The sequence below is a fragment of the Xiphophorus hellerii genome, chromosome 17 (genome assembly GCF_003331165.1).
Source record: "Xiphophorus hellerii strain 12219 chromosome 17, Xiphophorus_hellerii-4.1, whole genome shotgun sequence".
Lineage (NCBI taxonomy): Eukaryota > Metazoa > Chordata > Actinopteri > Cyprinodontiformes > Poeciliidae > Xiphophorus > Xiphophorus hellerii.
This window is the reverse complement of record NC_045688.1, coordinates 18343885-18369212: the sequence shown is the minus strand read 5'-3', so window position 1 is coordinate 18369212 and position 25328 is coordinate 18343885. Positions and strand designations below refer to the sequence as shown.

Genomic DNA, 25328 nt, shown 5'->3' with positions numbered 1-25328 from the left:
TTGGATAAAAAGCAGACACCTTTGCCATAATGAGGGGAGTTTCCAAGTTTTTCTGAGTCCCTGAGGGAGTTTCTAATTGGTCAAAGAACGGAACGCCTTGGCTGCATAAATTAAATAGGGAAACACCTATTTGGTATAAAAATTACGTACACGGAGCACGCCGAGAGAGAGAGAGAGAGCGGCCGCTATTTTTTGCCTTTTTGTATTTGTTTTGTGTTTGTCTGTCTTCCCCCTTGTGTGTCTTTATTTTTTATGAGAAAATGCATATCTCTGTTCCTCTGCAGCTTTGTTGTTCATTGCTTTGTATGAGATTAAACTCTGTGATCTGTGACGTCAACACGCTTTGTTGTTGTTTCGTTTTAGCAGCACGCCGTCGCTGCACGTCGCCCACGGAGAACGTCACTCGCCGATCCCGGGCAAAATTAAAAGAGGAAAAAGGAGCCAAACGTTTTGTCCAAAGTTAGCGTTAAATTACCTCTTTTTTAATATTAGCTAACAAGAAGCGTGTGTTTGTGAGACGGCCACGCACTTGGTAGCCGCGCTACTACATAGAATGGGCATCAGCCAATGAAAAGTGGCCCCTGTGGTAAGGTCCATGTTGAATATGCCCGATTTTAGATCGGGCATATTCAACACACCACACACTGCAGGACGTTGTAAGATTGTTGTAAAGGGAAAATCAGGGCAAAAAATAAAATAAAATAAATGAAGGCTTTAGCGGGAACACCAACATGAAGAAGCCTTATCTGATGGTTCACCTTCCTACACCTCTCCGCCCCCTCAGGCCGCAGCAAAATTGCCAAGTCTTGACCGGTCCGCGTGATTAAAAAGGTTTGGGACCACTGCTATGGAATACTCGATTACTAAAATATTATTTTACAACAGCCCTAGTTCAAAGCATTAACATCCTTTGGACGACTGCTTTTTAATTTTGTTTTCTCTTTGCACAATGTAAATATCGAATTCTCTCAGTGATCTGGTGGATTGGACATCTCGTGACTTACTGTGTGTGTGCACTCCACACGTTGCTCAATTGCTTTGCATTGAGTCAGGATTATCGGTGGTCGGGAAAATGACACAATCAAGCAAAGAATCTGAAAAGGGAACAGGATGTTTTTTGCTATTTATGGTCAACTCTACGACAGCAAGATAAGATCTAACAGAATCACATTTCACAGGTCAGAAAAAAGTTTAAATAAAAAAATTTATAACGTGCCAATCAATCAAATTTTATTTGTATAGCACATTTCAGCAGCAAGGCATTTCAAAGAGCTTTACATCATAACAAACACAAAATCACAAAGTCTTGCAACATAGAATCAACAAAACATTACATTAAGTCAAGTGCCATCATTAAATTTGTAATTGATTACCTTTCAAAAGCAATTCTAAACAGCTGGGTTTTTAATCGAGATTTAAAGGAATTCAGTGTTTCGGCTGTTTTACAGTTTTCTGGAAGTTTGTTCCAGATTTGTGGTGCATAGAAGCTGAATGCTGCTTCTCCTCATTTGGTTCTGGGGATGCCAACCAGAACCAGAAAACCTGAGAGGTCTGGAAGGTTGATACAACAGCAGATCTATAATGTATTGTGGTGCTGAGCCGTTCAGTGATTTATAAACTAACAACAGTATTTTAAAGTCTATTCTCTGAGCTACAGGGAGCCAGTGGAGGGACTTTAAAACTGGTGTTATGTGCTCTATCTTCCTGGTTTTAGTGAGAACGCGAGCAGCAGCATTCTGGATCAGCTGCAGCTGTTTGATTGATTTGTTGGACAGACCTGTGAAGACACCGTTGCAGTAATCAATGCGACTGAAGATAAACGAATCGATGAGTTTCTCTAGATCTTCACTGAGACATTTGTCCTTTAATCCTGGAGATGTTCTTCAGGTAATAAAAGGCCGACTTTGTAACTGTCTTTATGTGGCTCTGGAGGTTCAGGTCAGAGTCCATCACTACTCCCAGGTTTCGTGCCTGATCTCTAGGTTTTAGTTGTAATAACTGAAGCTGTGCATTGACTCTAGATCGTTCCTCTTCAGGTCCAAACATAACTTCAGTTTTGTTTTTGTTCAGCTGGAGAAAGTTTTGGCACATCCACACATTTATCTGTTCTAAGCATTTATTCAGTGATTGGATGGATTCAGAGTTACCTGGTGACATTGTAATGAAGAGCTGTGTATCATCTGCATAGTTATGGTAGCTAATCTTATTTCCTGTTATAACTTGATCTAGTGGGAGCTTATAAATATTGAATAAGAGGGGTCCTAGGATTGAACCTTGGGGTACACCGCATGTGACCTCTGACCTTTCTCTTTGATGAGAAGTGCTTGTATGAAATGCTCATGTTTTTGAGCACTTGGTAAAATCATGTAGTAAAAGGTAACTGTATCATTGTGATAATTCTTCACAGAAAATATTGGTGAACTTTGTAATTGTTTTCAGTTGTAAGCAAGCATTGAGCAAACATACAGACTCATTCCATAAATTAGAATATGACTGAAAAGTTCCTGTTTTAGTAATTCCATCACCAAGTGAAAGACATTATATAGATTAATTAGACAACTGATGTTTTAACGTCTTTATAACTCCTAGTATGTCTAATAGCTGCTAAAAGGTTTAATTTTCAAAAGGTACCATTAATCTGACGAGCCTCATCAGGACGTCTATCCTAATTTATTGAATAATCCTGTATGGCATTCATATTCAAGTTCTGGGTGTATTCTTAGCATGAAAAAGGCCTTCCAGTCACATAACCGTGGGGGCATCACCGCCCTCCTCTTCCTCACAGCACGTCCACATGTGCTGCAGGTGCACAAAGTTACACCCTTGCATTCTTAGAACAAATTGTCATATTTTAACAGTCATACGCAGTAGTCAAAATATAACAAAATGTACGAATTCAGAGTCAAAAACAAAGTACACTGCAAGGTGAAGTTTTTAAACTCTGCATAAGAAAAAGAAAACTGTTACTAGAGGGAAAAAAATGTTCAATCATAAGTTCTATCACTTTTAAATGAAACACCAGTTTTCTGGGGCTAAGAGAAGCACAGCTCCACATTTACATTTACAGCTGCTTCTGTTCACTGTTGCTCCCAAAATCAACATAAGATACAGCCAAGAGGTTGTCTGCAGGTTAGAAGCTTTCTTGGTTGTGGGAAGAAATATTGTTGTAAAAGCTAAGTAATGGTTTGTCTGGGAGTTCTAAGGAAGAGCAAAATGCAACAACAGGATGATATTTATTCATAATGTCTAGTTTATTGCAAAGAACATGTGTTAACATGTGAAAAGTCAGATATTGATACCATAATGTAAAACATATAATTTAGTAGGTGCTAATGCATGTTAATTTAATTTATTCCACATATCATAGCACTCTTAACCATGACCATCATCTTGTTCTGTTATCATCCAATTATATAACTTTGAGTAGCATCTTACTGCAAAACATTTCATACTTGAGTAATATTTCAAATATGATGCTGTCAAATTCATTTATAGCATCAGGTTTTTTTCAGTCATAATAATGAGTTTGAGGCGTCTGAAGGGTTTTTAATGATTTTTTTAAATTGTAAGAACCGTCTTACGTTTAAAGAGTTTTAAAGAACATAGCAAAGTGACCTATTGGTAGAGTTTTTTTAGTGTATGGCAGTATCTTGAAACAATGTTCTCAGACACACAGAGAGAATAGTTTTTCCTTCATTTAAACAAACCAGTCTTAAAGAATAATTGCAATCAAACGCATTCTGTTGATCAGTGGAAAAGTTTGTTTCCTTAAAATCACATTTTAATGTTTTACTTTTAAAGATGAAAGATTGAATGCCAAAATAAGGAAACCTCCAACTTAACTGTTGTATGTCATTTGAAAAAGTATAACTTTAAACTTTCCTTTTATTTCCTGCATTCTTGGAATCATCTATAGCTTAATCATTGAACAATAGCTTGTACCCCCACCTTGATTTTAACCCCTATCATGATTAACCTGGAGACTGTTCTAGATCCTCTACTGATAAAGAACACATGGGATTAACCCAAAACTGTCATCAGAAGGAACAGAATGTGTGAAGTGAAGACTTCCAGCTGGTTACTAGATGCAGTTCAGGATGACACCAGCATCAGTCAGAAGCCACAGACGTCCCAGGTCATAGGTCACGTGTTTGATGGTCACACAAAAGGAGATTTGGCTCCAAGCTGTGCCCTGTGGAAGTGCTTTAGAGATACCGATTCTGGAAAGAGAAAGATACTTATTTGGAATTGTTCAAGTTTCTTAAATCTGTCTGCATTTGCAACTCGAATTTATTGAGATGTTACCTTTCAAAGACAGTCCCAGATTGAGTTACAACAAAGACCCTTCCATCACTCCCAACTTCAACTTTTACAGCAGCTCCATCTATTTGACTCCAGCCACTGATGCCACAGGTATCGGGTGAGACTTTCTATTAAAGTAAACAGTAAAGATTGTGACTAGTGAATGAGAGTTGTATCAGGAGTTACAACAAGAGATGTACGAAAAAAGTTTACCGTAAAGTAGATATTTTGAGCTGAGTTCACTCCCCAGCATCCGAGTGGACCACAGCTGATATACATCAATGCCCCAGTGATGGTGTTCCACTTCAAGACGCCCTCCTCCTCAATGGAAGAGGCAATGCTGGCGTTCAGGCAATGGATGCTGTTTTGGCTGGTAACTCCAACTACTTGACCTTCTCCAGCATCCACCTGGATTAACGATAGACCTGAAGAGACAAACAGCATCACTAAACAATTAAAAACTTTGAATCAGGGCCAACCTGTAAAATCTGGCTCTGAAACATAATACTCACCACGAGTAGGAAAGAAATCACCAGCTGCAAATTTATAGACTGTGTTGTCGCGGTCGACTCCCCAGACACCTGCATGTCCCACTGAGACATGCTTGAGAGCAACAGAGCCCAGTTTGGACCAACTTGAATCACTCAAGAAGAAGGCGTTGGAGTTTTTATCAGTCATCACAACCATTCCGTTGCCAGCATCAACCTGGGCTGCAGCAAAGTGCTCAGGAGCAGTAGTGCAGATCCAACCTGTAGAGAAGAACCACACAAAATAAATGTAATAAACACCCATAGAACACTATTTCATCTTACAATTACAAATTGGAATGTATTTGTAAAGTGGTTGGTAACGACACTTATGAATTGGCCCTATGAATTGAAAATATGAAGAGAACTCACCATGACATCTGGTAAAGTAATTCAGCAAAACCAAGAAAGTTGCGAGAGCTTTCATGTTGGCGTCTGTAAGTTGCTGTGCAGCTTAAGATGTAACTTTGCTTCTCTGTCCTGAAACTCCTGTGATTGAGGGTCTTATATATTCAAGGTATGGTGTGACAAAACTGGGTTGTAAGAAGGTCAGAGGCGTTTAGTTTCTTTTCTTAGCAGGATTTGATTGCAGTTTATTATTCCTCAACAACAGTGTTTCTGAATTCCGGTAATCAGGTACCACTGCCCTGTATATTTTACATGTGTCTCTGTTCCAGAACACCTGATTCATATGACTGCATGACCTCCTTTGCACACCATCAAGTACTAGATCAATGACGTGACGCCCAATTTTTTTTTGTCCGTCTCTACTTTTTACAGTTAAAAAAAAGCTTAAACTCATAAATAGAAACCACAGACATGTGGTACATGGGCCAGGTACTACAGGATGTGAGAGAAGAAGTATAATCAGCATAATGCGACAGTCTGATGACAAGAACTTTTTCACATGGTCACATGATCATATCAGGACCTGAACCAGCAGCCTCACAGTGTTCCAAGTTGAACAGCAAGCTATTGCAGAACTAGCAAGTTGGGCAAAGTTCACAAAAACCTGGTTCTGAAACCTGCTTGAAAATAAGCATTTCCCTTTTGTTCACATGGACATTAAAGTACCCAGGTGTAGTAGTGTGCCAATTGATCGGCCACCGATCATAATGGACCGATTTCTGTGAAAAACTGCATGATCACTTGTGCATGATCACTTGTGCATGATGATTGGTCGCCGATCACAAAAACTGATCACCTCACACTTCACAACCTGCTTTTCCTTCACACTGCGGAAGCGCGCAGCGCCAAATCCTAAGCGATGTTGTGTGGAAGTTTAACACTCTGAGACTGATGGGAAGTTTGCATCTTGCAACGAAAAAATGTCTCTGGGGTGAAACATGTCAAGTTGCATCAACACAACAAGATTTACTGATTACTGTTACTGATTGCAGGTTTTTCAGTTGTTCTTTTGATTGAATACTTGCTGCATTTTGCCTGGACGCATTGTACTTGTTTTTGTCTAAATCAGGTGATTTTATGGTTCCATTTTGCTAAATCGCATAGCAGTATTTATACCTGAAGCAAAAAATTAACCAATTCACGCGATCAAAATGCAAAATCAAGATATGTTTATTTACAACAGTAACTTTAACAACTTAATGACTTGTATAGTGAAAAGCAGTGTTAAACTTTGAGCATTAACTTTAACTTCTGATACTTTCCTATTTACCAGTTGTTGTTTTTTTTGTTGTTGTTTTTTTCTCTCCTCTAGGGGGGTCTTTTGTGGGCTCTAGTGTCCCTAATATTAAAGTAGGCTGAGGGGAAAGGGGCTCCATTACCATAAGGAAATTTTTCTTGGCTCCATTACTGTCTAACTTTGAGGCAAGTCTCGTATTTTCACTGCAGCAAAGGATTTTCAAATCAGTTCTTTATTGGGACAAAACCCAGATGCAGGAAGATGGAAAAATGCCATTCAGAGTTTTAAAGTTTACCACAACTCAAAAAAATCCAACCTCAAAATGTGACTGTGAGAGCACATTGGCTGGATCCAATCACTGCCCAATTATACATCACATTACTTACAAAGATTTTTAGTTCTAAGAGACCCGTGGCAAGACAGCAGTACAGCTACGCTGATAAGTGGTCATTTGATCAGCTTCTCACTTAGGGCTGCGGAGGGCGATCCCATTTTACTGAAGTGGTTAACAGATCATAACACAACTTACACAAGACCCAAAGAACAGAATGAAATTCTGAAGAACATGGCCAATGCATTAATTCAAGAAATTGCAAGTAAAATCAAGGTCAAATTCTATTGTCCAGTTTTCTGTCATTTTTAATGGAACACTGGATGTTTCTGGTGCTGAACATAGGCGTCAGTGCAACGTAGACCATGACCTTTACGGGGTACCTGACTCAACAGGCCATGGCATTACGGTGTAGCAGGTGTGTTGTTGAGGCTCAGTCTACCCATGTCGGGATTTCCTGGGCAGACTTATAATAGTGCTTCAAACATGGCTGGAAAAATCAAAAGTGCACAGGCTTCACTGAGGAAGCTGCAGCCACTAGACCTCTATGTACACTGCGTTGCATACTGTCAGTCTTTTTATGGAGACTGGCTGCTTGGCCTTCATACAGATCCACGACTTCCTCTCCTGGGTCTAGCAGTTAGGCATCATGTGGGGTCAGTCAGGAAAATTTAAGGCTGGGTTTGGAAACATTCACACATCTGAAAGTACACCACTAACCACACTGAAACCTCTGTGCCCCAACAAGGTGATCTGTACAACATTCTGCAATACCAACTGTGTCAGGGGAGAGGAATAAGCTTTAACTGCTCAACCTCTTATGCCCAGCTATTGCAGAACTAAGCAAATTTACACCAAAATGTTGAAATTGGTACAGAAACATAAAGATGGAATCCAAATAACCTATTTAGACATTTTTTTCAGCAAGCAAGGGTTATTTGGGGCGTAGTTACTCTTAAATATTTTTCAGATGGTACAGTGTATATGTTTGAGGGCTAATATACCTCTGAGACACTTTTAAATATGATAAAGCAAAGCTATAGAGGTAACAATACATTTTAAGGGCTGATAATCTTTTTCCCTTTACATTTTCAGTATAAAATCAACATCAACTATTTTATTTTACTTATCAGCATGGCCGCAGGGGTTGCATGTGCAAACCCGTCTGTCTCAGCCGTTGTCTTGATAGTAGTCTGTTTTCTAAAGTCAACGTGATAGAGGAGAAGAGTTCGACCTTGACTGTGACCTGTGAAAGCTATAATGAGTTCTGAACTTCTGAGTCAGCTCAGTTTTTTTTTTTTTTTTGTGGTTCTCGGACTGCTGAGAGCTGGTAAACAGGATATTGCGTCCCAGATGAGTTTTGGCTCACATCATGAAAGCCCTGGAGTCCCACAGCTCCCGCACACACCGCAGCACCAGCCATCAAAATGAAATGGAGGGCAGGCAATCGGAGGGAGAGATCAGGGAAGGAAAAGAGTGAGAAAAAGATGTTTCTGCTGTCCAAAATATGACTGTGGGTTTGTTTGGAGGCTCTAGGCGGTTGGAGTTATCCTGCGTGACGGGCACGTGTTTAGAAGTTACTGGGCCACAGAGAGATCAACACCAAGTCGCTACAGAAGAGATAAAACTCTTACATGGGGGAAGAAAACCTGGACACAGACGAATGGATCTTAGTTATTCGTAGCTTGTCTTTTTCTCTTCCTCTTACTGTTCTCTGTCCTTCAGTCTCTTTCCTCATCCTATGAAACAGGAGGACAGTTCTGATAACTAAAATAAGTATGGCCATGTATTTTTGCCCTATTTATGTCTGCTTAACTCTTTCATATTTTGTCCATCACCGACAACAAAAGTAACATGCTTAATTTCATGCCAACTGATTCAGTTTAATATCAGTGTAGTTTAATCTATTTTTGGAAATTTTATTTTTTATTATAAGTAGCCTTTGAAGCATCCTGTGTTAGCATTTATTGCTGTACCTTCTTATATTTGGTTCTTAACAATGTGTGTACAAAAATCCATATTACAATACATCTGAGGGCTATTTTGACTCCATTGAGGAAAATAGAAAATGGAAATGGCAATAAACTTCTTGTCATTCCTCCCATCTCAGTTGCCTTTCAACAAAGAAAGGCAACTGAGATGCTTCTAAATCTGAAGCATTTTTCATTGTCTTCATTTGTAACTTCTTCATACAGTGTGTGTGGGCGTGTGTGTGCGTGCGCGCGTTTGTCATACATTGTGGGACCATTTTGCTGACACTACATTGTGGGGACCCAATGCTCCTTGTGGGGACTGAAGCCTGGTCCCTACAAGGGGTAACGTTGTTTTTGGGTCAGGAGTTAGATTTAGGACTAAGGTGTGAATCGAGTTTTGGTTAGGGTTAACTATGTAATGATTTTCAACAGGATTAGGATAAGGGTAAGGTTTAGGCTGTAGAAATAAATGGAAGTCAATGGAAAGTCCCCACGAAGATAGCCAGGCAAACGTGTGTGTGTGTGTGTGTGTGTGTGTGTGGGTGTGTGTGTGTGTGTGTGTGTGTGTGTGTGTGTGTGTAATGTTCTTAGGATGGTTTATTCAACTCCAAAAGACATTATTTTCAGTTTTATTCCCATATTACAAACACATAAAAAGTGAAAAATGTTCATATTTGTAACTGTATTTGGGAATTTGAGGAGCAGTGACTGTTAAGTCTGCTTTTCAGTTTTTTAAGAGAGCAAATCTTTGCTACATGAGCAGACTCTGACAAACTGGCTGCTTGTTTTGCTTCTCAGTGCTACAAAAAATATGATCAAGGTAGGATTTTACTTTTATGTTGCTCTGCTTCAAGAAAGATGAAGAAGAAATTAATATTTCTCCTTTGATCTCTGCAGACCTGTGTAAAATCTGTGCAACCATTAAAGGATTTTTATAAAAGAGAAACAAATGTAGACAAGCAGTTCAGAATGTCGGGTTGCTAAATAAGCTCTCTGACTGAAACAAAAATATTAAATTTCGCTGGAAGATCTTTTTTGAGCACAGTATACAGAGCTTCCATCACAAATTTCATCGAAAAATTCTTAATGAAAGAAAATTCCAGCAGCGATGGAGTAAAGCAGAGATTTTGAAGGCAACTATCCATGGCTCTGTATGAGATCCCCACCAGATATGAACCGATCAGGCCGATTTCTTATCCAATACTCAGATCCAGTTTTCTTAATGGTTTTGCCTGCCAGGGGAGGTATCGACTGATTCAAAAAAAAATCTCATTAAGGTCTACAACACATAACACACAACCTGTGTTTCTTCCAGAAAAACACGAAGAAACTATTTCTTTGTGTTTTTGTCGTACTTTATTCGTGCACAGTGACATTAGAAGGGATTCTAAAAACATATGCATGTTGGAATCCTACATAAAATAAACAAGTTATAAGAGCATATCCATTTATCTAATTTAAATTAATTAAAGAGTCAAACAAGTCTAAGCATATGCTATTGGTTGACAGTTTTACAGACAAAAGATAGCAATGGTTTTTCATTACGACAGATTTTATAAATATGAAAACATTATTCTTTTTCTCTGATAAATCAGTTTCAGGAACTTAAGTCTTATGATTTAATAACCTTGAGTAAAAATAATTAAGGTTTCATAGAATTATGGTGCAAATTTAAAACAAAAATATATTATGAAATCTAAACGCTTTTGTTGAAAGCAAAATGGCTACAATGATTCCCACTGATGCTAAAATAGTATGGCTATATTATATTTAAAATGTATTTAATTTTGATAGGTAGACAAGAACATAGTAAACATGTTTGGTTATAGTTTGTAGAACATCATGCTGTTTTCCTGTTATGCTCTTTATAGAGACACAGTTTATATTAGCCTGATGATTTGTCAGGCTAACTGCTTAAGCTGAGCCTGGAGTTAGCATGACCACACATAGCTTGCCAACTGTAGCTTGAAAAAAGGTTTGCCTTAATCTGATGGGGTGAGGAGACTCACACTAAGCAACTGGAAGTATGACTAAACGGTCAAAATTTCTGTTTCTTATAACTGAAGACAAAGCGCATTAGCATTTTTTAGCTAGCTGGATGGCAGTGCACAGCGACAGGTCAGGTAGGGGAGGCTACTGGAGAAAACTGAACATCATCTCTGGACTTAAAACTGTAGAAATAGCATGATTATAAATTTTGTAAAAATTGTCTGCAACCAGATTTTAGAATTTAAAAGTAAAAAAATAAGACAAAACCATAGTTTTTCCAAAATTCCATTGTTTATTGGAAAATTTAGACTCTGCTACCAACCTGAAACGTCATTAAGAAGCTTTGCATGTTTCCTCAAACGAATGGAAAAAAATGCATACACATGTAGAGATTTTCATCATCACCACATATTGTGTTAACTACTGCATTTAGCACCAAATGAGATAGCTAGACACAGGAGCACCGTGACACTTAAACCACACAAAAACTGAAAGAAAAGCCATCAGCAAAAGAAGACGATACAGGTAAAAATCTAGATATTTTTAAAAGCTCTGTTGTCTATCAGTTCTTTCTATAAAGCTGCTGTTTGCTCAGTCACTCTAGTATTTGACTTAAAATTAGAACAGAGGGAGGAGAGCGAGACAAACAAGGAACAGGGAGCTAAAAAAAAACTTCAATCAAACACCTCCACAGAGAGGTGCCAATCAAGTCATTTTCAGAAGGCGGTAGTACCGCCTCACCCATCAACAGGGAATGAACAAGCACATTTCATGCTAAACATGAAACCCTCAACTTCATTGTACGTACAGGAGATTCTTATATCCTGAGTGATCTACAAAGCTGCTTTCACATGGAAGGGATACATTACTTCTTGTGTCTCTGACCAGACAAGTGCTTTTGTATGTGAAGGAAATGATTTTTTTTTTGCAAAATTTCTTAAGATCCAGAAATCAAAGAAAGATAATAATAATAAAAAGAAGACAGCCTGATTCTGAGACTCCCTGCTGCTCGTGTCACAGCTGTTCGCTGGCAGCGCCAAGTGGTCGTAGCCGGCGAGGGGCAGCAGACCGTGAAGCCTCCGTGTCATAGCTTTGGATCAATGAAGAGGAGGCAGCACCAGGAGGAGGTCACAGTACCGGTCTGGTGACATTGGCTGATCCGCACAGAGCCGGCCAGACGGACGGCACCGCTTTACCCAGCCCGAGAGGTTAGGAGAGGGTCCATCTGATCTCAGCCAGAAGCCCCAAATCCCACTCATTCACAGCAGCTGCCAGCTATCTGCTGATGGGAATGGCCACTGGGCTAATCACCACTTCATGCAGCCAAAAATATGGCATCAGGTACATCTACCCCAATACAAGTAAAGCTGAAGAAAAAAGATCAAGACATCACGAAGAATTCAGTGACTCAAGTCTTCAGATAAAGTAACACTAGATGAGATAAAATTGGACTTTATGGGAAAGTAATTGAAAAAAATTCAAGTTGCTACCAGAAAACGTTCGATGGGAATTTTCTAAGAAGCCAATGTTCAGTCATACTCGCGCTTAAAGTAGGCGGAACTGTCAAGGTATGCCAGGGTTTTAAATGGGTATGGGTTCAAAATTTTGTAAAGTTAATTCTACAATAAAAAGTCCTTTATCTACATATATATATATATATTTATATATATACACACAGTATACTGTATATATATATATATATAAACAAAGCACCACACTAAGCTATGTTTCCGTTCAGTTGTCATCCAAATTTTGAGTGAACTAAAATCTTACAAAAAGGAAAATGCGAATTAGACGTTTGGAGCGAATCAACCAGGCTATGCAAAGCGTAATTTAATCAGATGTTGATGTTACGTATGGCTATAATAAACAGGAAGTAGAAGTCGCAAACTAGCATGAACCACATCTCTGAAAAATGAACAGTTCACCCAAGCTGGTGGTATGAGCTTACAAATTTGTGGCTCTGGTAAGGCACCGGCCCACCAGGGTGCATTCGCTACATCAGAACTTATTCAGCAAACGTGTTTCCATCTCACATCTAACTCCTTTGGAAAAGCCAAAACCCACTTCAGATGAGCATAAAAAGTTTTTGTAAAATTGAGGACGTTATTTTAAATTTTGAGATTACTATCAGCCATATGTAATGAGATGCTTTAAAATGTGGGGGATGAAAAACGTTGATGGGAACACGGTTACTGACTGGAGTTTCTCTGTATATGGAGCCCAGAGCAACAGCACCCAACTGCTGAATGTTGTTCATCCATAGCATTATTACCACTGTAATACTCAATGTATTGTAATATTTTTTGCAAAAATATGGGTTTTTCTGATTTACGTAAAAATGGTTAAATGATGTTATACATTTTTAAATTGTATACAAAGTTTAAAAATATTCTTTTGACTTAAAGTGTACAGACATGAACTTTTGTTACCAGGGTTTCCATAAATTACATTGTCACAATTTCCCATCATACTGTTCCCATGGTGTAACGTCTTTTGAATAAAACGCCAGTGTGACGGGATTTTTCCCTGGCTACACACTGCAAGTCAGCTAGCTGAAAGAACACCACAATAGTGAACTAAATCTAGCCAGTGTTAATCCCGTACTTCTTAAAAGAATATAACTGTAATAATACATACTTTGGGTATTTGTGCAGCAGTAAGAACTGTTGGACACCAATTAATAACGTCTATTTCACATCTAGCCTGGACTCGTGGTATTTACCTCCAGGTGATCGTTCGGTGAGACGTGGCTCGTCTGGAGGCTTTGGGCTGAGCAAGCCGTGCACTTAGGCTGCTCCTTTTTCATATTTAATACGAGACTTGTTGGTAATTGCAGTCAGCAGGGAAGTTGAGTTAGTGCATGAAACAAGCTGTGAACAGTAATTGGCGCTTTAATTGGTTTTGTAAACATTTATTTCACACGTCGCTTCTTAAAAGCCTAATTCTACCACGTTGTTCAGACGTTTGATGGATTCATTTCCCTCCATCTTTTTTTCTGACCTCAGATCCTCTTTAAGATAACTTTGACTTAAGATTTTTGTCAAACAGCTTCCAGTTGTTCTCTCAAGTATTAAGCACCTGTTTGTATTAATTCGGTCTGTGTACCTTTTTATGGATATTTTTTGCAGCGTTGAATTGAACAATTTAAACCTAATCCAGTCTGTGCTGCTTCATATTGTCTGTCAGCCTCTGGAACCAAGAAGGGCAAAATGGGAACTGGGTGATAAGTGAGAAAAATATTGACTCACTCTCTGTATTGACTACGATTAATGGTCTAAACATTTAATAAATGAAAAAAACTGTTAGCTGAGGAAATTCTCAAAGCATATAGAGCCGCTGAAGTTGTAATGCATGTGTGCATGTTATTATGGATAACTGTATTGATAGTCATGTTTTTACATTTTTAAAATCTCTTTCCAAAAACTTAATCCATACAGTGAATGTGAATTAATATATGTACATCTCTGCACTCCGTATACCAACAAAAGTATGTTGTAAACCACAAAGACTTTTCCTTTTTTTTCTTTCTATTTCTGTCCTTTCTTGTCTTTTACAGCCACCACTGTGTTCACCCCACATTACAGAACTGGAAGAAACTTTTATTAGACCTTTTTCATTCTGAGGTTCTGAACTCTTCTTAAACCTGTCTATGAGAAAACACCTGAAACGAGACCAACCAATGGGAAACCATGCAGCCTATCGTCAGTGTAGGAGGTTGGAAGCTAAACCAAATGAGACTCCAGTGGCGCCCCCAAGAGGGCAGTCTGTAGGCACCCCTACAAATGCTTTTATACCCACGTACCTGTACGTGGGTATAAAAAGTATTTAGGGCCGGACTGAGTTTTTTTTAAAATTTTTTTTATATATTTTTTTTTTGTGTTGTTATGAGAATAAAGTTATAATATTACCAGAATAAAGGTGCAATACTAAGAAAAGAAAGACATAAAACTCTGAGGAAAAAAAGTTGTTTTAATGAGAGAAAAGCTTCGATGGTTTCAAGATCAACTAGATTCTTCCTTCTAAACAGACTCAGTCATTTCAACAAAGTCCTGCTACTCATAATAATTAGACGCTGATGTGTTAAGAGGAAATATTTCCTTATTTGTAGAACTGATACCAAAGTGGAACTTCACAAGACGCTCCGCATTCCTCACTTTATTTTAAATTTTTTTTGTAACACTCATTGTCTAGAAATATTACCTTATTTTTCTAATAATACAAGTTTATTCTGGTAATGTTATAACCAGAATGAAGTGAAGGCGCTTCCACCAACTGGAAGTTATTTCTTTAATCAATGAATATGAACTATTGCTGGATTTATTAACCCTGACACAGCCAGTAGGGAAATGATTTATGCCATTATGTCGGTAGATTTTAACAATCTATTATCATGACATAGTGAAAAAACAACTTTTTTATTAATCTATAACATGGTGAAAAAATATACACAGGAAAAAAGCCTTAATTAGCGATTAATTAATATTATACTGGAAGTACAATGTATCAGTACAGTGTGCCTTTAAAATGAGCCAGTGCTGGTGCATCTGTACGGAATATCACTGAAAAGTCCATTTTAATTTCAATTATTGAAATGTGTGGCATGTTGTTCATCAGGAAATTGAAATATTACATAAGAACAATAAAATTGATTTTTAATACATTAATAATTATGGCCCAGTGAAAGAAAAAAAAGTATCTATGTTGAAAAATCTTCTACCTGAATTAGAATCTCCCCAATGGATTTTGCTTCACAATCATTTTCTGCCACACTTTTTCCTTCCACTAAACTTACTTTCGTTTTTCTGTTGCTAAATCTGAATTGCTGAAATAAATTTATTGACTTACAAATGTCTTAAGATGGAGCTCAATATCTAACAGGAGCATCATGAATTTCTTTTTGAGGTCATCAAACAACACGCTTCCAAACTTCCTGGATTTTGCCTCTGCCAGCATCCCTCCCATCATATCTGAGGTAACACACACCGCTCCTTCCAGGCTGGAGTTGGAGGAGTGTGTCAGCCTCTGTTCACTCTGAGAACCAGCCTGATCTCTGCTTGACTGGCTGGATAAACAGGCATTCAGCTCTCAGGAGAGCAGCCGCGGTTTGTCCAGTGGATTACAGCAAACTTGTGGAAACTGCAGTCAGGGAAGCCAAAGACAACATGGAACTATCCAGCGTTTCTGTCCAGCTAAAACTCACATCAGGACGTATTGTGTCCGTTAGCGATCTCTGAATTTTGCCGGGTGTTTGTTGGTGTTCATGCCTCCGGGTGTGCGTTCTCGCCGCGCGCAAAGCGAACCGTCCCTCAGATCTCCAAGGAAACGAAAAATAACTCGACGCATGCACAGAAACGGATGAGTCGGTGTGGCTCGATCCGAAATCTTACCTGTTTGTGTCCCACTCCCTTCCCGCACCTTAACGCCCGTTTAAAGCATCGGTGGGGCCGCCGCTACAATCCAGCTGCGCGCCTGCGATGTGGAGACATTTGAATCCAGAACGGGCGGAAAAAAAGGGAAAGAGGAGGAAAGGGCGACTTGTCTTTTTTTATTATTATTTTAAAACACCTCCAGGTGAAATCAAACTGAGAACCGGAGCTTTCTAACAGAAGAGCATCTGATCCATGGCAGTCCCGCCCCGCGCTGCTCGTGTCCCAGCCCCGGTAAGTCCACGCAGGAGAGAAGCCTTTCTGCGTCCTGTTGGCGCCTTTGGACGGCGGTGCGTGTTCAACACCCAGCAGCTTTCTGAAATAATCAATATTAATACAGATAATCGGATTCAATCAGAAATCGTGACGTATCCGGGTGTTCGGGCTCAGCCCCGGCGGAGGTGGATGCTCCGCAGCGGCTCTTCGCGGTCTGACAGCTCGGCTCTGCGCGCTCCAACTTTTATGGAGACCCCGGAGCGCAGTAATCAGATTACTGAGACGGTCTGCAGCGCGTGCCCAGGAGCTAATTAGCACTGACTGAAACGAAGATCGTGGCATCAATAATGAGTGATGCATTTAGGTTTGTCAATTGGGGGGAAAAAAATGATAGATGATCATTAAGAATCAGCTTTATGCGGTCAGCGCCACCTACCTGCCAAACTAAAAACTACCCCTAAAACCAGAAAGAAAAAATCTTCAGCCCCCAAATATTTTATTAGGATTAGACGGAATATTAGGGCCATAATTAGAAAAAATAATTTAAAAAATCCAATTACGAGAATATAGTCACAATTATGACTTTATGATTACCACGCAGGCCAAAATTGTGGGGGACAAAAAAATAAATAAAATAAAATTAGTCAGAGCCTCAAATAGCTTCCAGTCCGCACTTTTGGACTCCTCTGAGTCAGGCAATAATGTGACGTCATTAAAGTTTCACATAGTAAAACTTTGGAATTATAGACCAGAAATTATCATTTTACACAAACAGCGTCAGTATGACCAAGCTATATAGGGTCATCATCTCTCTAACTTTATCTATTTCATTATTCAAGATGTTTATTACATTTATGGATGTTACACTTAAGTTGTTTTTTAACCTTATAGTTTTTAAACCGGACTCATATAGTTTCAAACGTATATAAAATAGATTTGGAATACAGTTTGATCTAGAAATTCAGTGAAGTTGTTATATACGACACCTTCCTATCAGAAAATTAACATAGTTAATAATTGTTTACCTTGTCTGATATTCAACTTTCTAAAGCTTCAATAAAAACTATTAAAACGATTTTATTGCCGATAAAAATTAATTGTATATTTTCTGTATGATACAATAATATAGACACAATGTTAATGTTAGAAGAAAGTAACATTATTAATTGTATACTAATGTTGTTTTAGCCTCTTATTGAACTGAAAGGGCCCAAATTTGCGTCGACTCTCTAAAAACGTAGCTTCCGGTTTTCCCTGAAAGTGGGCGTGGCTTTGTGTCTGAACTGTAAATGAGACTTTTAATTCAAAAGGCACGCGCCATGAACACCTGTCCCTGCACCTGATGCCCACATAGCAAAGGTTGATCTCTACTGCCACCATGAGGATCTTTAAGGCACCTGCAATGACTTCTCCAGTCTCCACGTTCAGTTTGATCAAAAATGTTTATTCCATAATGAAAACAGTCCTGTCTCACACACAGACACACACACACACACACACACACACACATTTCTTTTTACAAGTAGCAAATTTCCAAGATCTAATGCATGTGGAGAGACAAGCCAAAACAAAGAATCATAGAAGAACAAGTGATTGGCTTTTTGCAGCACAGAAACATAAAGATTCCCCTCAGCAGCGTCCCTCCGACCAATCACAACGCTCCTTCCAACAGGAAGTCACAAGCTCATCCTGAGGCGTTTCACATCTCACTTCCTCTCCCGATGGGAGCCAAACTCCTGGCGTTTATTAAGCTGCTTCTGAAAGGCATTGGTGGCTGAGGCTGTAATAAAGTAGTCCATGGAATTTCCCCCTCCCCCATTAACCCCTAACCTCCACCCTCCCTAACCTCCATCCCAGAGCCGTTCAGCATTCCTCTTTGATGTAGATTTGTTCGTCTGTGTCTGAGTCCAGGTGCTCCAGCCGCTCCGTCTGGCCGTTCATGATTTCATCGGGGGTCTTCATGAACCTGAGGGGCAGAGGGGGCAGGGGGGTTATCTAGAGCTCAGAGGAGAAGAGGGTGTGGGGTGTCGGGGGGGTGGGAGGGAGTGTTACCTGAACAGGAGTCTCTGTCCAGGCTCTTTCCTGATGATGTTCAGTTTGTAGTAGTGTCTCAGTGCTCGCGACATCTTCTCGTACGTCATGTTGGTTCTGTTCTGTTGGGGATCAACAACAACAGGGTCAGAGGTCAAACATCTTTTTACAAAAAAACCAAACCAAAGCAAAAAAACATTAGATTCAAGGCAGGTACTTTCTAGAGAGGAAATGCTGTAAATGTAAAGCTCCAAAAATCAGAGAAAGGAGGGAAGGAATGTCTAAAAGGAATGAAGGAAGGAAATGGAGACAAAATGAATTAACACAAAGGAAGGGAAAATAGAGGGGGAAAGGAAAGCAAAGCACAAAGAAAGGAAAGTTATATGAAGGAAAAGACAGACAGGAGGACACTAAAACAAAATAAACGAAGAAAAAGCCACTAAAAGTTATTTTTGTTTCCAAGAGAAAGCAATATTTATTTAGTAAAACAGAAAAACATCTGGAAGCTCCAGCATTTCTCTCTACTGGTCCCTGAACAATGATAGAAGTACATTCCAGAGGATCCCGCTTACAGTAAACTTTCCTTTCATCTCACTGGAACTTCTGAAACGTCTCATTAAGAGGGAAACAAAAACCCCATGTTTACAAATCATACCAAGAGATGGATATGTTTATGGATTTTAAAGTTTCTGAACAAATCTACTTCAATTAAAAGTCGGATTTGTCTCCATTTTTCTTTGTGAGACTACACAGCAGAAAACCCCATTTCATGAGGCCGGTTGCCATAATGGTGGGATGTTTGTTTGGGGTCGGCGTCCATGAAGGAACAGGAAGTGGTGCGTTTACCTTGTGGTTCCCCCAGAGCCTGGCCAGACCATTGGGGTCCATGATGCGGAAAACTTTACTGTCGGGGTCCTCCCAGCGGATGTAGTTCTCGTACCTGCTGTCTGACAGGAGCTGGTACACGTAGTCCCACAGCAGCCTGCAATCTGGGGACAACACACAGGGGGCGCTCTGGTTCAGCTCACTCCTTTTCTAAAGAAACACTCCCAACACCAGCTGCGTTTCTGTCACCAGTGTGCACAAAAGTTTAGCGATATTCCACTAACGTCGGAAAACACGATGTCGCGATTGTGGTGTTTCTATTAAATAAAAAAATTACAGTTAAATCCGACGTGAATATGTATGTTCATGCGATAAATCATTAATAATCATGGCAGTGATTAATGTAAACATATATATTTTAGCCATGGCGCTAGCTCTCAACACTGAGCCATCATTGAGGCGTTGGAGCGACACTCGGTGGATACGTATGCGGTGTTTTGGGGAAATTGCCATTTTACAGAAGAGTGATCAATTCAACATGTTCAAATGACAAACTCAACTTTTTATGAACTGTGACATTAGAGCTGGGTAATAATCATGATATAAAGGTTTCATATCGGTCTATAGATAATTATTGATCAGGTTTTTGTTGTGAATATTTGAAATACCACCACAGTGGTGGCATAAAGTTTTCTGTTTTAGCCACAGTTTTCACTCCATGCCGGTTATGATGCCACCCTCCTAGCTTAGCTCACCAGGACAGGCTGAGCGGCTAACGCCTTTCCTCTGCCTACAGAAGGCTGAGCCATTTTGGATTGGAGTTCAGTTAAGTTATTGAATATTCTATTGGATATATTGACTATTGATTTTGATCACATGTCTATTGTGATATATATTATCGATTTATTGCCCAGCCCTACACTGTGTGTTTACAAACCAGTGTGACTCCTGAAAAAAATGTTTCGATAAACACACCAATGTGATACAACTGAAAAACCTCAACCAAGCGTACAAAACGTGTTCTTTGACATTTCCGCTGTTCCATTAAAACTGCTGTATGTAACTTTTAAAAAATATATTTTTTACATATGTACTGAAACTGTAATTGTCATGACAGTATGAAATAATTACTTTAAAAAAAATCAAGCTCCTCTGCCTCTTCCTAGTGCCCACTAGAAACAACCAATCAGAGCCAGGAGGCGGGCCTTAGCACTGTCAATCACAAGCTCGTATTGCTGCTCATCTGCCCCGCCCCCCACTATCCACTACGCTGCAGCTAACAGAACGTATTGTGAATGCTAGGTTAGTTAACTTGGCCACTGATTATGTCAGAAAACCTTTAACAGTAAGTTGTTTCTCTGCAGCATGTACACAAGAATGATTGACAACTCTAAGACCCTCCTACTGGCTCTGGTTAGTTACTCTTGGTGCGTTTCATCAGACAGCGATAGTAGCTCATGGACATCAATCTTTTCACATTTTATTTGTCTCATAATGACCCAGCATGGCAATAATTTTAACAAATATGTAAAAACATTCTTTATAAAAGTTGCATGTTGCAGGTTTAAGTGAATTTATTAGCAATATTCCAGTGAGCTGTGTTGTGGTCAGTGGAAAGGCAGCTGGTGTTTTGTGATGAAGGACAGGAAGTGATGTGAAGACCTGCTATCCGGCCAATGGGCATCTGCTGCTCCTCTGGAGGAGACACGGGCATAATGACGTGGTTCCTGTAGAGCGCCTCCTCCTGTTGCTGCAACAGCTGCTGCTGGGCCAACTGCTGCTGCTGCTGGTGGTGCTGGTGGTGGTGCACATGCACCTTGCTCTCACGCCCGTTCTCCATCAACACCTGGGAGGGGGCCCCGGCGCGGCTGTGCCTGAAGTCCAGGCCGGCCCCCCCGCCTCTGCCGGGGCTGAGCAGCAGAGGGTTCAGGATGGTGCTGGGCATGAGCTGGATGACGCGGGGCGGCCCCGCCTCCTGGAGCCCCGGGCTCCGGGCCTCCCTGGGTGCGGCGCAGGGTCCGTTGGGGGCCGGTGGGGACACGGACAGCGGGTACATCTCCTCGGCCAGGTGGTGGTTGCTGTCAGGCAACTGGGAGAAGCTCTGCAGCGGGTCCTCGCTGGCCGAGCGGGGCCGGTTGGGCTCCGGGGGCGACCGCCTCGGGGCCGGGTTGAGGGGGGAGCGGGAGCGTGAGCGGCGGTGCCTCAGCTCAATGGTGGGCGGGTTCTGTGGGAGGGGTTCTGTACCGCGCGGCGCCCGCCGTACCGTCTCTGAGGAAGCAGACATTGGATTTTAGCTATTTATATTTATGTAAAGGCTTCCAACCAGCAGCAGCAGTGTAACGTTCCTACAACAAACCACAGCTTTTACATTCAAATGTACAACTTCAAGCAAATGTTTGATCTCTACTAGATGAATATTCTCCAAAAATAAAACACCTGGAAAGGAAAAGGAGGAGAAACAAATATTGATTTCATACTGCAGGTGTGTTCCTGGTTGTGGATATTTTCTGTGACTGCTGGGAAGTTAAACGGTTTCATTACTGTAGATGTTGCACATGCACAAATATTCCACTAGATGTCCCTGGTGTCACTCTGAGTCTGAGCCGAATGTGTCAGGGAGAAGATCTGAAGACAAGAGGGTGCTGAGGAAGGATGGAAGGAATTAACGAAGGAAGGACTGAATGAGGGAAGGAAAGGATAGAAGGATCAAGCAAGTGAGAAGGACATGTGGAATAAATGCAGCAATGACTGAAATCTGTAAATGTTTTTGAGAACTTGACAGATTCTATAACCCCTAAATGTAAAAGTACTGAACAGAGCTTAAACAACCGTTGAGAGCAAACTAATTCAGTGTGGAAACAATGTTGACGCTCTTGAGTTCTCTGAAACATTAGGAAGGTTGCAGGTACCTGCATGTGAGTGATCAGTGGCATAGGAAAAATAGCTAAGAGTGGCACCGACAACAAAGCAGGAACTCACCACAGCAAATGAGTCACTTTGCATGAACTCTTTATTGTTTAACTACACTAGTACTTCCTGGTGGAGCAGGTTTTACTGTCAACACCAGAGTTACGGCTCAGTCCTATCTGATTGCTGCCGAGTCACATTTTCTTCCACTCGACCCAGGAAGCAGTTTCAAGTATTTCACCAAACTTGGTCGGCACTTCCTCGAATGGAACCAACAAGGTAGTCTAATGGGACTCACATCGCTGCCTTACACTTTTATTAAGCTAACGCTTTTGCTTACATATTTTGGAGGACTTTGCATAGTTTACATATTTACCAGAACTCTTAATCTCTTTGGTCAAGTTTGTGCGGCAGTAAACCCGGGATCAGGCAATGATTTTCTGACTTTCAGAGATGTTGTTCCTTGAACAAGCATAATTTAGTTGGAAATCTCTGCCACTGTTAATCAGAAGCTGAAAATGAGCCCTGTGACTGCGATGCTAGTGTATATGCCATACAATTAAAAACAAGGATTTATTACTAAAAAGCAACAAACATCACAAAATGCTTCAAAAATGACTTCAGGTCTATTTTTCACATCAGTATTTAATGCCTGTCTGTTTACACAAAAGGCAGGTGTAAAAGGCTCAGAGCAACCTGACTAGCTAAAATCCAGTTGGTGGCTAATTATGCTTACATTTGTTGTTGGCTGCCAGCATCAGATTAGCTTAGCTAGGGGCTTCAGATTAATGGCAGGAAAAAGAAGCCATATCAAGCATTCACTGCAACTTTTTTCTCAGTTTGAATTGCGATAAACACGACCCTAAATAAAACTATAACTAAGAACTGAATAACTAAAGCAGCCTACCCAACATAGTGCTTTAAATACAATATAGTAGCATTTTAAGCCATTTTACAAAAGCAGGTTTTGTACTTTTGTAACAAATGTATTTATTTTTATTTATAGATAAATAATAAAACATGATGTCACAAAGAGCACAAAGCATAGATCTGCCCTTTATGGATGTGATACATTGTTACCATTGTTGATCTTTTTTTTTCAATATTGGGATCGATACAGATCTTAATACTGGATTGGTGCATCTCTAATTCTAATTGGTAGTCATTATTAGTCTCCAAACAAAGGCTAGAGAAACCTGAAGTGTATCCCTGGAGCAGGAAGCTAGAGTAGGGAGGACTGACCTTCGAGCTTCAGATGATGCACAGCACTTTCAGGCAGCGAATGGAAAGAGTTCCCAGGAAAGTAAGCAGACGGGCAAAAGACACTGGACTTCCGTTGCTTCAGTATGTGCTGCAGCAGCTCATACAGGACATCCCCTGCAGAAAGCAAAAGGTCATAGGTTACCATACGTCTCCCGGTGACATCTGACGCCTGCATGACACGGGACATTAGCGGTGTCGTCAGACGCAGTGTCCGGTTCCCCTTCTTCTCCTCTGTGCTTTCCAGGATCCAGCCCAAACGATGCTGCCGTTATTGCTCAAACTTCCTCTGGCTTGAGCAATTCAGGACAAGACTCACCAAGCAAACAATACTTCTGTTAGTAGAGACACTTCTTAGATAGTCTACCCCAGACTGTGAAGACATCATAGACTGGGACCTACTACAACCAGCTCATAGCATTCAGTTTGTATTTCAATCAATGTTTGCAATATCAATGCCTCAGTATTCCTCAGTGACTGCTCATTAGAGATTACTACATTCTTGTATTATTCTTGAGTATTCTAGCATCACTTTAATGAATCACAAGCAAACGTTAGATTAGAACCAAGTTATGTTGTTTTTTTTTTTTCCCATTTTTTTTCTCCGAAGAGTTTTTACGGCGCTAGTGGCTCGTATTTTTTCTACAGTAGGCTGACAGGAAACAGGGAAGGAGAGGGGGGAAGACATGCGGTAAAGGTCGTCGGGACCGGAAGTCGAACCCGCGACGTCCGCGCCGAGGACTAAGGCCTCCAAACGTGGGGCGTGCTAACCCCCTGCGCCACCACAGCACGCCCCTGAACCAAGTTTTGTTTGTTTGTCTGTTTGAGGTTCTCCTTTAGGATCATCAGAAAAACATGGTTGATAAAAAACGACTACTTTGTGCAGTACCTTCCATTTTTAGAATACTTCAATTTGTCTGTACATTTTTAAAATGCAACATCAGTGAAAATGTCACATCAAGATAAAAAAAAAAAAGTGCATCTGTATCTACCTCTTGATTGGCAAATCAAATTTGTGCCACAAACTCATCTAAAGAGTCTCTTTGTTGCTTTGGCTGCCTGAAACCACAATTCTACTTAATCAAATCTAACAGTGGTCCGCTTCCAAATGACTGTTAATTGGCGCAGTGAAACAGGTCTACATGGGGTTTAGGGATCCTATTATTTGTAAAGTATCAATCGGTTTTGTACAGTGATGATGAACATCTATCTGCCTCGCTATTACTGATTTCAAACAATTCAGATAACTAAGAGGACCTTTTTCTCATCTAAAATGCAAATCTAAAGTTAGAGCTGTATGAATAAAACAGAAAATGCTCTGAGAAGTTAGCTTGTACGCTTCAATTTCCAGTTTGATTTGCCAGTCTGAAATGCAAAAATCAGATCTATTTCCAATCATAAGTGCCACTCCACAACTCCTAGAAAAACAGTTGTCGGTGTGGACGGTGTTACTGAGTGAAGGACAGACTCAAAGTTAGCCATTCTTCCCATCAGAGATTGTAAAGCACATCGATGCTAGAAGCTTTTGAAAAAGAAAGGACAAGTCGACACGTGTCTGCAGTTCACTGATGCTGCAACAGAGTGCAAGACAATGGAGTAGATGAAAGTTCCTCTGTTTTATCCTTTTGAGCTCTCACCTCTTCTAACATAGATGATGATTGATGTTGTAGAACAGGAAGGCCAGGAAATATTTGGAATGCTGTTTCTCTGTGTCTCTATATCCCCAGCTGCCCTCAAACGTTTGCAACAACTGACTTTCCCGTCACCATGGAGGAAATCTGGACAGCTCTTGTTTGCAGCATTGTTTTAATTCAGCCACAGTGGAGGCTTTTTGATCATGAAGGGACTGTTCAGGGTGGAGTTTAACTCCAGACTCTAAAACCTTCATTTGTT

General features: G+C 40.3%; 3 protein-coding genes across 5 annotated transcripts in view; all 3 read right to left on the bottom strand.

Moving 5' to 3' along the window:
* The window catches only part of LOC116736603 (chemokine-like protein TAFA-2), an 86562-nt gene extending 69809 nt beyond the window's left edge, over positions 1–16753 (bottom strand). Inside the window, exon 1 of the mRNA XM_032589165.1 lies at positions 16158–16753. The gene's annotated coding sequence lies outside the window, so the exon portion shown is untranslated. The remainder of the gene's footprint in view (positions 1–16157) is intronic.
* On the bottom strand, positions 3739–5373 carry LOC116736602 (fish-egg lectin-like). Its single transcript, XM_032589164.1, has 5 exons — positions 5202–5373; positions 4815–5051; positions 4516–4727; positions 4306–4430; positions 3739–4220 (listed from the first exon to the last, which is right to left on the bottom strand). The coding sequence occupies exons 1-5, from the start codon at positions 5254–5256 to the stop codon at positions 4082–4084; spliced, it is 768 nt and encodes a 255-aa protein (XP_032445055.1). The 5' UTR covers positions 5257–5373; the 3' UTR covers positions 3739–4081.
* Positions 16754–17835: 1082 nt separating the features above from the next.
* etv6 (ETS variant transcription factor 6) overlaps positions 17836–25328 on the bottom strand; it is a 34615-nt gene continuing 27122 nt past the window's right edge. For all 3 annotated transcript variants that reach the window (XM_032589160.1, XM_032589161.1, XM_032589162.1), the window contains exons 4-8: positions 23418–23552; positions 20931–21536; positions 19290–19432; positions 18465–18565; positions 17836–18378 (exon numbers count right to left, since the gene is read on the bottom strand). In XM_032589160.1, the coding sequence (XP_032445051.1) occupies positions 18276–18378; positions 18465–18565; positions 19290–19432; positions 20931–21536; positions 23418–23552 (1088 nt within the window). In that variant the 3' untranslated portion in view covers positions 17836–18275. The remainder of the gene's footprint in view (positions 18379–18464; positions 18566–19289; positions 19433–20930; positions 21537–23417; positions 23553–25328) is intronic.

Coding starts and splice junctions, on each gene's coding strand:
- LOC116736602 (XM_032589164.1), bottom strand. CDS start 5,256: ATGAAAGCTCTCGCAACTTTCTTGGTTTTGCTGAATTACTTTACCAGA. Junction 4,431..4,515: donor CTCAAAATATCTACTTTACG/GTAAACTTTTTT, acceptor TTACTTTAATAG/AAAGTCTCACCCGATACCTG. Junction 4,221..4,305: donor TCTGGGACTGTCTTTGAAAG/GTAACATCTCAA, acceptor TTCTCTTTCCAG/AATCGGTATCTCTAAAGCAC.